The sequence below is a fragment of the Hirundo rustica genome, chromosome 2 (assembly GCF_015227805.2).
Source record: "Hirundo rustica isolate bHirRus1 chromosome 2, bHirRus1.pri.v3, whole genome shotgun sequence".
Taxonomy (NCBI): domain Eukaryota; kingdom Metazoa; phylum Chordata; class Aves; order Passeriformes; family Hirundinidae; genus Hirundo; species Hirundo rustica.
The window spans coordinates 78,588,518-78,603,264 of NC_053451.1; the positions used below are offsets into that span (position 1 = coordinate 78,588,518).

Consider the following 14,747-nt stretch of genomic DNA (forward strand, 5'->3'; position numbering starts at 1 on the left):
AGCAGGAGACGGAACACTGCAGTTAGGGCATTGATTCCATGAAAATCAGTTTATCTTCTGCTTGCTCCCACAAGCTCACACACAGTGATAGAGCTGCAAAGGAACCGTGGCACTGCAGAGTGAAGTTACTGCTTTGTTACTACACCAAAAGCCCTCTGTGCACCAGCATCTCATCCTTCAGTAAACTGGTCAGCAACTGCAAAGTGCAACTGCAGGGAAAATTAAGGTAAAAAAATTGATCTGAGAGTTACAAAAAAGCAAGCCTTCAGTTGAAATAACTGATTTTATTGTTTTTAAACAGTGATTTATTTACTGCCTACTCATGAAATCCCTGACAAATAAGCAGTTCTACTAATTTAAAGGTTTGCATAAATAGGGATAGCTTGTCATTTACTATAGTCAAGACTGAGTGAAGTACTACCTGCACAGAAAAATCATCAGTGCAACATCGTAACACAGACATGTCTTAAGCGTGAAAAAAATCTCTCAAAAATATCAATGCACTTCTTTTTCTCTGAGAAGCTGAGGTGGTGCTTCTTTCAAATGAAGCTCCTCTTGTGTTACCAATATAGACCTGATTTTTAAAGCATCAATACTTTTCAATAGCAAATGATTGTACTTCTACATTCAAGATACAGCACGCTTTTTTTTTTTTTCAATTAATCTCAGTTTAAGATAGTCTATATTTAAATAATCTGTATATTACATATAAAAATACACATCTCTACCATAAATGAGGTCTTGTCTTCTTCTAAATGCCCAAGCCTTTTGGCCACCTGCCTTCACCATAAAACTTACTCATCTAAAGCTCTGACACATTCATCAAGCAAATTCTGCCACCATCTACTCAGAGAAGTACTTCCTCAACATACAGTCCTGGAACACAACTAAAATGCAACTCAAAACACATACATATAACTTTTCAAATAAGTGTTCAAAGAGTGTAGCACAGAATTTAATTCAACTTGCTGATTGAGATATTCCTGACATTCAAGCCAGCAGTACAAATTTAACTTCCCCACTATGTCTCAGAGTTCTGTGCATCTCTAAGTAAGCTCACTTTAATTTCCAGTCCTTACATAAAGAGATTACTAGGGAGCAGCTTACACTGATCAATTTATATGTCCAATGCAAACACACCTGTTGATTTCCTTGTGTAGTCATAGCACATGGATCTACTGAAGGCTGAATGTTCTCATACTGAGACATCAACAGGTAAATTTCCCATTGCACATTTCACAAAAGTAGTGCTAAATTTGTTTCCTCAAGAGTGAGCCTATCCATAACACTTAAGAGCACAGTAAACAACATAATTAAAGATATTAATCAAAGTGGAGTTGTAAAACATTGCTCAAACTTTAGCATTGTTCAATTTACTTGAATTCCCTTAGCCATAGAGGAAACCCGTTACCTCATTAGGCTGGCAAATGAGTAGTGCCTGAAAGCATGGCCACAAGATGAACACACACCCACATTTCTTCCAACTGTTGTTTCAACCTGGGCAGAAGTTTATTAACTCAGTTAGCAAGACAGTGTCCTCTTACGGTTAAATTCTTAAATTAATAAATTAAGGCTATTAATATGCATAGACTAAGGGCTACCATGGTGATAGAAGGCCTGGAAAGAGACCTCACCAGCTTCCACAATGGTTAGTGTACCTGGGTTTCTTGTACCAAGCCAGGCAGATATGCCTGTACTTTTAAATGTTAATCCTTTCTGTTCCAAAGCTCCCATCTATATATTTTTGAAAAACTAAATATATAAGTTACCTCATTGTCATGCAAAGCATAAAGTCATCAATTTCTTCATTAAAAGAAGGCAAAAATGCTCTCTTAGCTACTGGAATAAGAAGTACCTGAATATAGTCTTAGTGAAACCAACCAAGGTAAACCTCGGAGTTATACTGTGGGGGGGAAAAAGAAATAGCAGCTATCTAATCAACTGTGCATACAACTAATGAACTAGTGTTACTATTTCCAAGATCTGTAACACCTGAAGTCAGCTATCTAGAAGCCCTCACAGGAATAGTGGAAATTTCAAAATACAGAATTTCAAGAAGTAACTTTTCTCTGGAGGGGCAACAGGACCCAGCACACAGCACTCAGGCTGTTCCGCAGTCTCGCTGTCCAACATCTATCAGTTTTGGTAAAGAGATGCACAGATCAAATACTCAATCTATGGATAATTTTTCTTTTATGCTGAAAGACGTTTGTTTCAATAATGGAAACAGGCATGATAAAGAAATACTTGCCACTGCCTTAGAATCTACACTTTAAGAAGATATTTCAGATTAAATGAAGGGAATAAAGATTTGTGTGAGCATTCAAACATGTTCAGGTGAAAAAAGACTGTGTCTGAATGTCATAAGCTTCACAAATATCTGTTACTAAAACTGAACTATTTCAGAATTTGCATTGGCACAATTTGAAACTGAAGATATGAAAGAACTCATTTTCTAAGAAAAACAATAATTTAAATTTAAAGCTCTGAGAGACCAGGTGTATGAAATTTAAAACGACTAGAAGTAGTACCATAAATAGAAAGTCATGCTCAGAATATAAGTAAAAAGAAAGAAATGCTGGAGAAACAGAATAAAATTGTGTCTGTGCTGAGGTACAAATAGAAGGTTCTATAATACAGGATTAACTCTTTCAATGGCAAATACTTCACATACAAAAATCTAACCGAGATTCACTTATCACATAATTCAAACTTTACATGTAATAAAGGCAAGGCAATACTCAGTTATGGCCTGTCAAATGTTTACCCCACTAACATTATCTACAAAAGCACTTTACCATTTTGTACACAGTGATTCCTTATGCACATTGAAAGGCTTTCTGTTAAAAAATACATTATATACATATCTGTACACAATTCCAACAACCATGTTCCATCTCCCAGTGGAATTCTTAAAGCAAGATACCTGAGGTTTCTCAATATCTTCAATTTCTCTATCACAAACCAAAATATACATTTCAGATTTTACAAAAGGACACCTCCCTGGAATATGTTCATTACCATTTTAAAAAATTAGAGCTTTAAGGAGCTGAAAAAGATTGCCTCCATCCAAGAGACTTCAATTTCACTCTTAGGAATGTCCTTCCTCCCAACGACTTTACAGAGACTGAGAGGCAGAACATTAGGGTGCACGGCTTCAATGCAGACACCATGGGATCTCTGCTGTCTTAGGAAGGCCGGGAAAGAAGAGTTTGTCAATAAGATGAAGAACTTCCTCCAGCTAGGGAATACCTGAAAAGGAAAAGAAAGTTACTGTTGCAACTTTTAGAAAGGCATTCAAAGGCATTCTACAAGAAGCAGCAATTAAGTTATTCCATTTAACGCCGTTGAAGTTCCGTCCTTTTTCCTTGCACCATGGCATTCAACACTGTCACCACACTTTAAAGGAAGAGCTGTGAAACTGAGCAACCCTGTTAGAGTATCACTGCTTTCCTAACAAACAGCAACAACCCGTGCTCAAGTGTGTTACTGAGCAGCACTTAATGATGGAAGAACATTTAGTGACTCCAGTTTTCCTACTTCGCAAGTTTACATCAAATACTTTCAAAATATTGCTGGGCCAGGAAAACTGTATTTCTTGATCTAAGCAGATTTTTAAGTCATCCAAAGAAATTAAGCACAACTTTTAATCACATTAAGTTTCCAGTAACCTTCATCAAACATCCAAGATCAAAACTGGAGGGGGAAGGTAACTGTATTCACTCACATTACTGGGCAGCTATTCTGAGGGTCCCAATTTATTCATTCATTCAAACTTACAAAATCCAGTTCTAACCAGTTATAAAGGGGAGTGAAAACGTCATCAGAAACTTCTTGAAAACTTATCCTCAGTAATTAGCTACCAAATTGAGAGGATATTGAACGACCTAATGATGCAATGGAGCATTCCTCTTGTAGCACTTGAACAAGAAGGAATTCTTTTTTCAGAATTTGACTAGCTCAAAAAATAGCTTTATCCCCAAGGGAAACCTACTAAGCTATGGAATGATTCAAGCTCATTTTTAGTGGGGGTTCTTGCTATTCATTCTTTCACTCCCTTCCTGGAGTTGTCATCCCATACTAGCTGGAATATCATCCCTGAAAAGAAGAGAAAGTTCACCCAGATGTGATCCACTGACAAACATTCTCTATGAATAATTTTTTCTCTCCTTGAAAGAGAATGAAGTTCCTGCCTTCACTGCTCTAAGCCATTAAGATCAAGAAAAACAGTAAGAGTCCAAGGAAGCAGAAGGAAAGCAATGCTAAATAGGTATATAAAGGCATCTGCTTTCTCGTAGGACAAAAATTATGAATGTTGCTGTTATGACAGAACAAGTAAATCACTTCCAGCATCCCCAAAAATGCCCGTGTCTGGGCACTGTCTCCAAATGGTCATCTTCAGCCTCAATTGTAGCATCAAGTCTTTGAGGTTTCCAGTTCCAGGAAGATCCCGTACCAGACTGATAAAAATACCACATTAAAATATTAGCTGATGAAAGACTGGATTCAGTTTTGGAACCCCTTATGGAAACAAACTGAGATGGAAGCTTCAGCAACTCTTCCAAGTCTCCCAGGATCAAATGAGACAAGACAGGACATCTGGCATTAGAAGTAACCTTTCAGCACTAGAGATGCTGACTGGGCTTCATTCTTAACACCCATAAAGCAACAAACATGATTGCTTACAGGTTTTTGGCATTGGTTTTTATTAAGGAGAAAGTGTCAGCCTGGAAATCCTGTGCTTCAACCTCAAGGCTGTGAATTCCTAAACTTTACCAAGCTGTGATTAGAGACAGTGTAAGGAAGACACCTGCATAGGTGTCTTTTTCCGAATAGTAGTCCATGATTAATCACTGAGTTATTAATCATTAATCATGAGATTTTTCTAGTACCAAGAAACCCAATCTGGCTGCTGCCAGATTCACAACAGCTGTGGGCTCCTAGATTCAAGGCTGCATTTACAGCCTCTTCCAGCAGCAATTCTGAAATTTATATCCCTTATCTTTTCTTGTGCCGCATTTAAAGGAACAGAAAATTGAGCATTTGTTCATAATATATTCATAAGCTAGGCAGTTAGAAAACCTCATTAAATTTGTCTTTCTGAAGTAAGACCAAATATCGGTTTTGGAGATGCCACCAAAAGGCCATACAAACTGTCTTTAATGAATGAACAAGGAAGCACTGACTATGTGAGTGAAAGAAACACAGACCAACTGAACAATCTATTTATCCACGTGGGTAAAAGAAACTAAGAGTGACAGGTGTTCTCTGCAAGACACAACCCAGACATCAAGCAAGTGTGTGTCCCTTACATAAACTGCAAGAGAAAAGCCTGTCCAGTCTCATTTGACACACAACATGCACACCAACAGGATGAACATACATGTGTGCTATCACCTGAAGCTAGAAATTAGAACTGCTGATACAGTTAGGTTTTTTCCAGTAAGCAAACACAATGGCACAAACTGCAGGCACAAGTGGTTTTCTTCTCCATTAGAAACAGAAATTTATTCTTTCAATTTAACATAAGCCAAATATTTATAGAATCAGATTTGCAGCTTTCTGTAAGCCATACTGAAATAGTTTCATTACCTCTCAAGCCTCTGCACAAGGTGCGACACCATGGTATCTACAATGCCTGGACAAGCCTCCTCAGCTAAATAAACTGCCTTCCTCAGTTCTTCTATGGAATCTGTGTTACCTCCACACACCTCACTCTTCTCTTTCAACTGAAAGGAAAGCAGGAAGAAATATATTAATAAGATATTAACAACTATTTGTATACACAATAAAATGCAGAAGCTTGTTAGGAAGTGACCATCAGTGTTCACAATGTCAACATTTGACTTTCATCATACAACCCCACAAACTGAAGATTTTTTCAAGCAGAACTCTGTCTTTACAGTACTTATCAGGATGTCATTCATATTCAAACATATTCAATCTTCACACATCCTTTTAAGCAGGCTCACAGTATGACAACAAAGTATCCCAAGACAAAAAGCAGTATTTACCCGTTGCTGTTTGGTTTCAAGATGTGCTTCCTATACTTTAGTATCCATACTTGCACACCTGCAGCTTATACATATACATTGCAGTAATTTTATCAGCTTTTAAAAATAATCATGTCTTCATAAATTCTTCTCTTACCCTTCATATATTCTTTTTCCAATTTGTTTTTAAGTATTTGGGGGAAAAGTATAAAAAATATAAAACTCAGAATGGGAACAAAATACAGCTTTCAACACTGAAATTCAACAGTGAAACTCTTGATGATCTGGTCCACAACTGTACCTTGGAACAGTGAAGAGCTTGTAATTTGTAGTAAGATAAATAGATAAAGTAGTGTAAAAAATAGAATGCTGCAAGTCAAACATCTACACACCTTTTTTTTTTTTTTTTTTGCCACGTTTATTGCTTTAAGCCAGCATGGCTGATGTTACTACCATGCACATCAAGTATTGTTAGGAGCAAACTACAGATCTCCAAAGCAGACATACCAAATGTACAACTAAAACTTAACACAGGAAGTTCAAAATGGGTAATAGCAACCTTAGATGTCATTCATTACATTTTTCAATTTTTTTCAGACAAACCTTGGAATTGTTAAGTTTCAAAGCAATAACTTACCTCTGCAAATAAAGGGGATATAATTGTAGACAGGCATTGGGATAGAGGCCTCTTTGGGATATCCTTTTCCTTTAAAGAAAAAAAAAAATTGGACAAGTTTTATTTCTGAAAAAAAGCATCCTCATTGTATTCTAACTGAAGACAAAATGTAGTTCCAACATGCTACACTTTATGAAAGCTTTGTTTCCATATATGGGCAATGTTCTGCAACATACTATTCCAAAGCACTGTGCGAAATGGAGGCTGAATTAAAATTTGAGACTTCAGCACCTCAAATGCATGCAAGCTTAAAATTGGAAGGAAAAAAGCAAAAACAAACCAAAACCACCAAACTCCCATAATCCTATTGAGTATGAACTAAATCATAGACATTTACTAGGTTCATCCCATATGATACAATATTTTTCTTGTATTTCTCCAGAATTTTCAGATACAGGACAACAACCACCTGCTCTGACCACAGATGGCAGAAAATACAATGGAGCAGTTCCTAAACATCCCTTATTCTGAATTGTTCGGGTTTGGAGTTTTGTTTGTTTGAATACAGACACATTCTATTCTTTGTAGTCTTTTTCCTTAAAAGACTAAAATGCCTTCTCCAAAACTCCAGCCTAGATTTGCACTGTACTGGTTTTAGCTTACTATACAGAATGAAGATTTTAAAAATACAACATTGCTTGGTCTTCCTCCAGTGGTTGTATTTCACAAACAAGAGAAATATTTTGGTACATATTTTGTCAACTACAAGAAAGGACACATTAACAGAATGCCCAAACTTCAAGACATACTCAGAAAGTTTTGTGAAAGGCAACTGTAGAAAACACATTTTTAGCAAAAGTTCTGGAAGTATTCACAACATAAATGCTTTTAAAGGCATAAAATAAAATCACCCCACTAAACTATTAAAGCAAGAATCATCTTCTTGTATTATAAAGTTTTGAGCACCTTATTTGTTTGCAACTCCAAAGGCTGGGCTGCTCCATTCTCTAGATTCTTGGGGTCTTTTTCTCTTATTGTAAAGATCCACTCTTCTGAATCACTCCCACCTGAAGCCTGACCATCTGCTTCACTTCAAGGGAAAGGAAAAAATTAATAAATCCATTTTTAATACCTACAACTTACTGCTGACACTCATTCAATATACACACTAAATATAAAAACTACAGTAAAGACCAAGATCAAGATTATATTGTGCAGGCCACTATGTATATAGATCAGTATGAAAATTAAGGTAACTTTTCTTTTGGGTAAATTAAAACATTTAAATGAAGATACTTCACCAAATGTAAGGAAGTGAGGAATTACAGATTGAAAACATTTTCCAAGTCACATAAACAAGTTACATGAAGTATTTTATTGCTACCTGAAAACTGGCTTTAGCAGAGTACCTCTAATCATTAGGGAAAGGGAAAGAAATCAGAAAACTTAATTCCCTTTTCCTGCCAAGAAAAATAGCTAAGACAATGGAACTGTGTTCACTGGAAGCCATGAAGCCATTAATACCATAAAGAAATATACAGCTGTAATGTCATCCAAGAAATAGCCTGATGCTTGCCATTAGCATGCAGCCTGGAATTACAGAGAATAGTTGTGTTTTCTTTACTACGAGACATTTAATCCATTTGTGAATAAGTTGTGGCAATCTCTTCAATTGAATCTCATTTGCACAGTGCTACTTGGCTGTGCAGCTTGAGACTTTCTGCCTACAGAACAGCTGGCTTCATGTCTAGAAGAACCCTGGATCCTACATAAAAGAGAAGGTAGCACAGAATATGGGCCAGAAGAGTTTTTCTCAGTGACTGTTACTTGCATGAAATCCCTGGCAATACTAAAATTAAAATTGCATTCATTTACCGAGGCCGCTAAGCTGAAAAGCCGCAAATAACAGAACACAGGAATATATGTGCTAAAAATAACTTCTTGGCATTTCACGAAGGATATTTTATAGACTCATCAAACTTACGTGTCCGAGTCATCAGAACTGGAGTCGTCATGACTTTGCTCAGACTTCCATCTCTTGTGCCTGTCAATGAGGTCAGCCAAGTAAGATGTTTTCTTGGAGTTTCGTAAAATGAATTTGTGCTTTAAAAGCTCCTTTGCACTAGGTCTCTGAAAAGAAAAGAAGAGAGAGTTGAGGTTTTTTTACTGTGTTTGAGTGTGTTGAGTGACTCACTATAAAAACAAAGAAATGCAGAGTTTAGTCTTGATACAAATGAGATTTTAAATATATACAACCTGTCACTTATGTCACACCACATTAGAGAAGCTGAATGACACTTCTGCATGCAATTCATGCAAAGTAGTCAAGTTCTCTACTACACACTGACAAACGTGAAACTCACAAAGCTTGGGTCCTTGTTTAAGCAGGCCTCCACAAATTCTTTGAGAGATTTACTGAAGTTTCCTTCCAGCGTTGGTGGATTATTCTTAGGAATGAGGAACAAAACTTTCATTGGATGTAACTCTGAATGAGGTGGCTCTCCTTTCGCAAGTTCTATGGCTGTTATGCCTAATGACCAGATATCTGCCTGTAAGAAAGAATGCTTTTCAGATTAGGCTGGAGAAAGGAAAGAAAACTAAGTGTTGGCTTGCTATTCTAGTTTAACCAGCAACACACATCTGCTTGCTAATACCATCCCCTGGTGGAATGAGAGAGGAAGAGAATTTGAAGGGTAAAGGGGAGAAACTTGTGAACAGTTTAATAATTGAAATAAAATAACAATAATAATTAATTATAATTAAAAAGAAAATAACAAAGACAGAGAACTAAAACCCAAGAAAGGCAAGTGATGTAGTGGAAACAGCTGCTCACAGCAACAGAAGATGCTCAGCCAGTCCCTGGGCAGCAGACTCCAACCCACCTTCGCCCTGGTTTTAATTCTGAACATGAGGCCATATGGTGTGGAATATCCCTCTGGTCAGCTGGGATCAACTGTCCTGGCCGACGCCCCTCCCAGCCCTTGTGCACCCCCAGCCTGCCCACTGCTAGGTGAAAAGGAGAAAAGGCCTTAACTCTGTGCAAGCACTGCTCAGCAATAAGGAAAACATCCCTGAGTTATCAACACTTGCAGCACAAACCCAAAACACATACAAGCTACCGTGAAGAAAATTAATTTTACCCCAGTCAAAACCACCGCACTTGTAAAGGTAGATTTTTAAGCTTTACCATAAATAACTTCATGTATAAATTTGGTTTGTTACCATTGTTTTATGTGATTAGTCAAATAGCCCAAGTAAACAGAAGAAACAAGAGTTTCTTGGTTGTCTCCACTCTTCAGTATAAAATAGTTCTACTAAGTAGAGTTTGTTTTGTTTTGTTTTTATCAATATTACTACACCAAAAACCAATGGCATTTTATTTTTATTTAGAATTTTATTTACCATATTCAAGTACACTATGTAAATATGGGGTAAGTCTAAAATATTCACATAAAGTAAAATGTTTTAACTTGCAGAAGATTTTTCCTCAACATAAATTAGCTAGTACATCCATCAGAAATTTAATATATTAGAATATAACTTCCCTGGGGGTTAACACTGGTTTTATATATCATTCTTATTCACAGACTAGGCTTGAACAGTAATATTCAGATTTTTGGTCTAAGTAGCCTCTGAAAGTTTTTACCATCAAAATGTGTTACTCTTTCTAGGGAATGCTGTCTCCCTCGATACAAATCCTATTGCAAATCTGCCTGAACTAATGGGAAGTAATGCTTTATAATTTTCTTACATTTTGCTGAAATCACAGACCCAAAAGTCAAGAGAATGGATAATGCATTTGTCAGAAAGGGAAAAGAAAAGAAAATTCACATAAATGTCTGTTCCAAGGACAAGATACCAATTAAAAATATTTATGTTTGGGTTTTTTTCTGTTTCTTTTTAAGTGAAAGCAGAACAAAGACCTATTCTCAGGAAAATGGGAAAAATCTGACATGAGCTGTCTGGTTTTACTCCCGAACAGAGCAGTTGGAATTTTGCTATGCTGTAAACAGATCTATTTCCAGGTACTGGATAGAGCAGAGATTTCATTTATCACTGCTGTCTTTACCAAGTATCCTTCAACCCCTCCTGGGTCAGCCCCATGAATTCTCATGGTTTTCTTTGACTGGCATACATCCATTCCACTACTACAGCCACAGCGCCTGGCCAGAAACAAGCTCCTCCTTCCTTGTTCAGACAATAACCTACTCTTATGAGTTTAGTGACTTCATTTTGCAAGTGAGAATGGGAAAAAAAAAAAAAAAAATCAGTCAATTAGCATACCATCAAATTTATGAAATGCCATTTTGTTAGTCCATGTTACAGAACAGTTCCTGAGCACAAAGAATGACATAAGCACATGAGCCCCAAGTTTCATTTATCTTAATAAGAGCATTATCAGCTAAGCTCTCCTCAAGCCTCCTCTCCTCAAGTGAGTAACTTCCCTCTAGCAGGAAAGCTTTTCTCGGTTGCAAAAGAAAAATGTCACCTGTGAGGATGAGTCTTCATGTTAACAACTGAGCATTATTATTTCCAATTTATTCAGAATTTCAGTTTCTCAAGAGTGAAGTGTTAAAACTACATAAATGGATAGATTATCTTCTGCCAGACTTTCAGCCACAGGTGGAGTATGTGTATATACAAGTATAAACATCAAATTTACACGTGCATGAGTGCCTAGATATCCACTTGCACGCATACATATGTATATAAATACTTCCTTTTTTCTAATGTATTTATAACTCTACTGCTAGTGACCTTCCACTACAAAAATGAACAAAAAAGTGCAACAAACCATAGCTGCACAGTAGACTCTTTGAAGTCCAAGATGGGTTTTGGAAGCTCATTCCTGTAGAAAACATCAAGAATAACTCCTCCTATATTCCTCCAAAACCATATCCTCCCCTTTCACAGATAAGAACAGAAGTACCAATTGCATGTGTATCCAACTAAGCATTTCCATGATGCACTTGACTATGACAGTGAAACCCCAAAACAAGCACAAATAGTTCTCCAAATGGAGAGGGATAAGCATGACCTCAGGACAAGGTGACACTACATTAAGTTTTATCACATGTTGTGATTTTTAGAGTTTCGAATCTTGAACAAAAATTCTTCCAAGTTCAAATGACAGTCAGCAAGTCACTGGTAACTACTATTTACTACAGTACAGAAGCCTTTCCTCTTCCAATCTAATGAGCAAAATTCAATCTGACTTTGAAGTTCTTTGAAGTCAAAGAAAACATACTATGTGCAAGAGAAAGCCATTTTCAAATTAAATATCTATTTTTTACTGTACACCTTTTATAGTAGAAAGAGCAGAGAACTAGATATAGATAAATGAAGCAGGTTAAGAAAACATGTTTTCAGATAAGACAGCAATCAAAACAGGAAGCAGAAGTACTGCCAAAACCTAGAGCCCTTTCAAGCTTTTATTGGGAATCTCTCATCAAGTATCCAAGGCTCTTATGTCCCCGCACCATTGCAAACTGAAACAGCCAGAATGGAAAACATAAGGGCTGAATCGTATTTTGTCCAAGTGATGGTCATTCTCAGGAGCAAACTTCAAAAAAAACCAAAAACCCAACACCAACCAACCAAAACCAACCAACAAACTAAAAATCCCCCACAAAAACACATGAAGGAAAAAAACCACCAACCACCATTCAAAAATAGTTTACTCAACTTTAAGCTAGGATTTTGGCGTCATTTAAGCTTCTACAGGCTCTACAGTGTTTTGCTTGTTATAGCCCCTTTACAGAAAGATATCAAAATAGGAAAATTTCCTCACCAATTTAAACAATGCTACAGCCTAGACCAGAGTCAGCCTTGACAAGTGGAAAGAAACATCCCAACCTGTCTCATTGAATGGAGATACGGCCAATCAACAAATCCCTACAGGGAAATCAGAGGAGATGGGCAAAGAAGATGAGCTCAGAGGGAAGAGGGAAGAACAGAAGGGAATACTGCTAATTATCATAAAGAAAGCTGATCTTAACACAAGCTGGGCTTGAGGGTGACCTTTGTTTCAGACCTTCAGCTGCAGCAGTGGGTTGGGCAAAGAGCCTGTCCTGATAACACAGGTGTCATGCTGAGCTAGCCCAGGCCATGTGGGGCAGGGAGAAGGCAGGGGCAGCAAAGAGATGTATATGTACCCCAGACAAATGAAGCATAAAAAACAAATAACCAACACAATGAACTTTGAAAAAAGCAATGGGCTCAAGCTGGCTTTAATGTGCATACTCCTTCCTGGCAAGTAGGGACACACAGTGCCATAATGGTGAGAATATGGAGAACAGTATTGGAATCACATTGCTTTTGCAACCCAACTATGTATTACAATTGATATATCGTGCTTGTGTTGAGATTTCAGTATGCTGATGTGCCACTTTGATAAATCAAAATCACATATATAGATAAATTTGGTATTAAATATTAACACCTCCCAAATAGCAAATCTGAAAGAACACAGTCAGAGTAGCACAGACCCACACAGCACATTCTGCCAGAGATGAGTAACAGCCCTTTCAAACAACACTTTCACATCCACCACATCCAAACTCTTCCACTGCGCTGCTGGCTATTTTTTTCCAAAAACAAGGGGAAGAATATTAACATTTTGTATGTATTTGCACTCTTCTACTTTTAAACAGCCAAAAATACTCATCAATAGAGTGGGATAAAATATGATGGGATGTACTCGTGAATACTGCATCATTCCTTGCCATCTGGATTGTCTTAAAAAAACAGGAAACTTAAAACTTTGGATACAAATTAGGAAATTTTTCCTCAGCAACAGCTTTTAGCTGCTAGGTGTCACCTGAACACAACCTCATATGGACACAGCCAAAGTTATTAGCTGTGTTCTGAAGACCAATCTATGTAATTCAAGTTAGAAAAAGGAAGGGACTTTGGTAATGCCTTGAATTACCTTACCTTTGAATCATATGCTGATTGCTTTATTACTTCAGGTGCCATCCAAAATGGTGTTCCCACAAAGGTATTCCTCTTTATCTGTGTATCTGTTAGCTGTCCAGCTACGCCAAAATCCGCCAGTTTTACTTCTCCTTGTTCAGACAGCAGTACATTAGCAGCTGGAATAAAGAAGAGGAAATACCAGAAATGAAGATATTTGACACCATTTGACAATGTAAGGGTGCTCATTCAGGTTGCATGAGTTCTTCTGATATTTTTTCATCAAAAATGATAAAATAATTTACCTTTAATATCTCTGTGGATTTTCTTTTCCGAATGCAAGTAATCGAGTCCTTTGAGTATCTCCCTCAATATTGTAGCAATTTGAGTTTCATCAAGTGAGCCAGGTTCTAACTAAAAGATGCAAGATACGTTTGAATATATAAAAAAGGGACAAACAAAGAACAGAAATAAACTGTGACTATAAAAAGAAATTACTGTCACCCCTCAAAACTTCCAAATTTTTAACTTCATAACTTCTTCAAAACAGAACACTCCTTTTAAAAACACATGGTTCTAAACTAAGTGGCCTAATGGACAACATGCAAAGAAATAATTTATCTAAAATATTATGTAAAATTTGTTAAAGGTGCCATAAAGACAGAGTCCCAAGTTATTGCTTTGTGGTCAGGTCATAGATATACTACGCCTTTGAAAAGCATCTGATTGCTAACATTACACTGAACTTAAAAGTGCAACTCCACAGGACCCTATGTGGACCCAAATCTCAAAGCCTGAGCAAGAAGCTAAGGTATTCAAAGTACTACATCAATCAGTCTATGACTACATACTGCACTGGATTTTGAGAAACTCCCTAAAATACAACTCACACTGATAGGCTGAGAGAACATTACATATTTTAAAATGTTAACTTTTTTCATGTAACACTGGAAATATAAACTTGATAATTGTTAAAAGATTCCAAATAATTCTTCTTATGAGAAGAATCAGTAGTGTTAAATGATCCCAAAGATCTTTACATCTGATCCAAATCGAAAAGTGAGAATAACAGAGGAAAGGTCACTACTCAGAGAGACTCCTTAAACAATAGGGAGATCTCAGGAGAGACACCGACACTTTGTGTCCAACAGTTAATACTGGAAATATTCCACTATTCTAGTTTACTCCAAAATAACGCTCACTGAAGCACAATCTAAAAGTTG

At 36.9% G+C, this 14,747-nt stretch overlaps 1 protein-coding gene across 6 annotated transcripts in view; it reads right to left on the bottom strand.

The window, feature by feature from the left end:
• Positions 1–279: 279 nt before the first annotated feature.
• STK24 (serine/threonine kinase 24) overlaps positions 280–14,747 on the bottom strand; it is a 52,482-nt gene continuing 38,014 nt past the window's right edge. For all 6 annotated transcript variants that reach the window (XM_040055714.2, XM_058419350.1, XM_040055716.1 and 3 more), the window contains 8 exons: positions 13,830–13,938; positions 13,546–13,703; positions 8,973–9,158; positions 8,594–8,739; positions 7,576–7,699; positions 6,631–6,699; positions 5,593–5,729; positions 280–3,252 (listed from right to left, as the gene is read on the bottom strand). In XM_040055714.2, the coding sequence (XP_039911648.1) occupies positions 3,216–3,252; positions 5,593–5,729; positions 6,631–6,699; positions 7,576–7,699; positions 8,594–8,739; positions 8,973–9,158; positions 13,546–13,703; positions 13,830–13,938 (966 nt within the window). In that variant the 3' untranslated portion in view covers positions 280–3,215. The remainder of the gene's footprint in view (positions 3,253–5,592; positions 5,730–6,630; positions 6,700–7,575; positions 7,700–8,593; positions 8,740–8,972; positions 9,159–13,545; positions 13,704–13,829; positions 13,939–14,747) is intronic.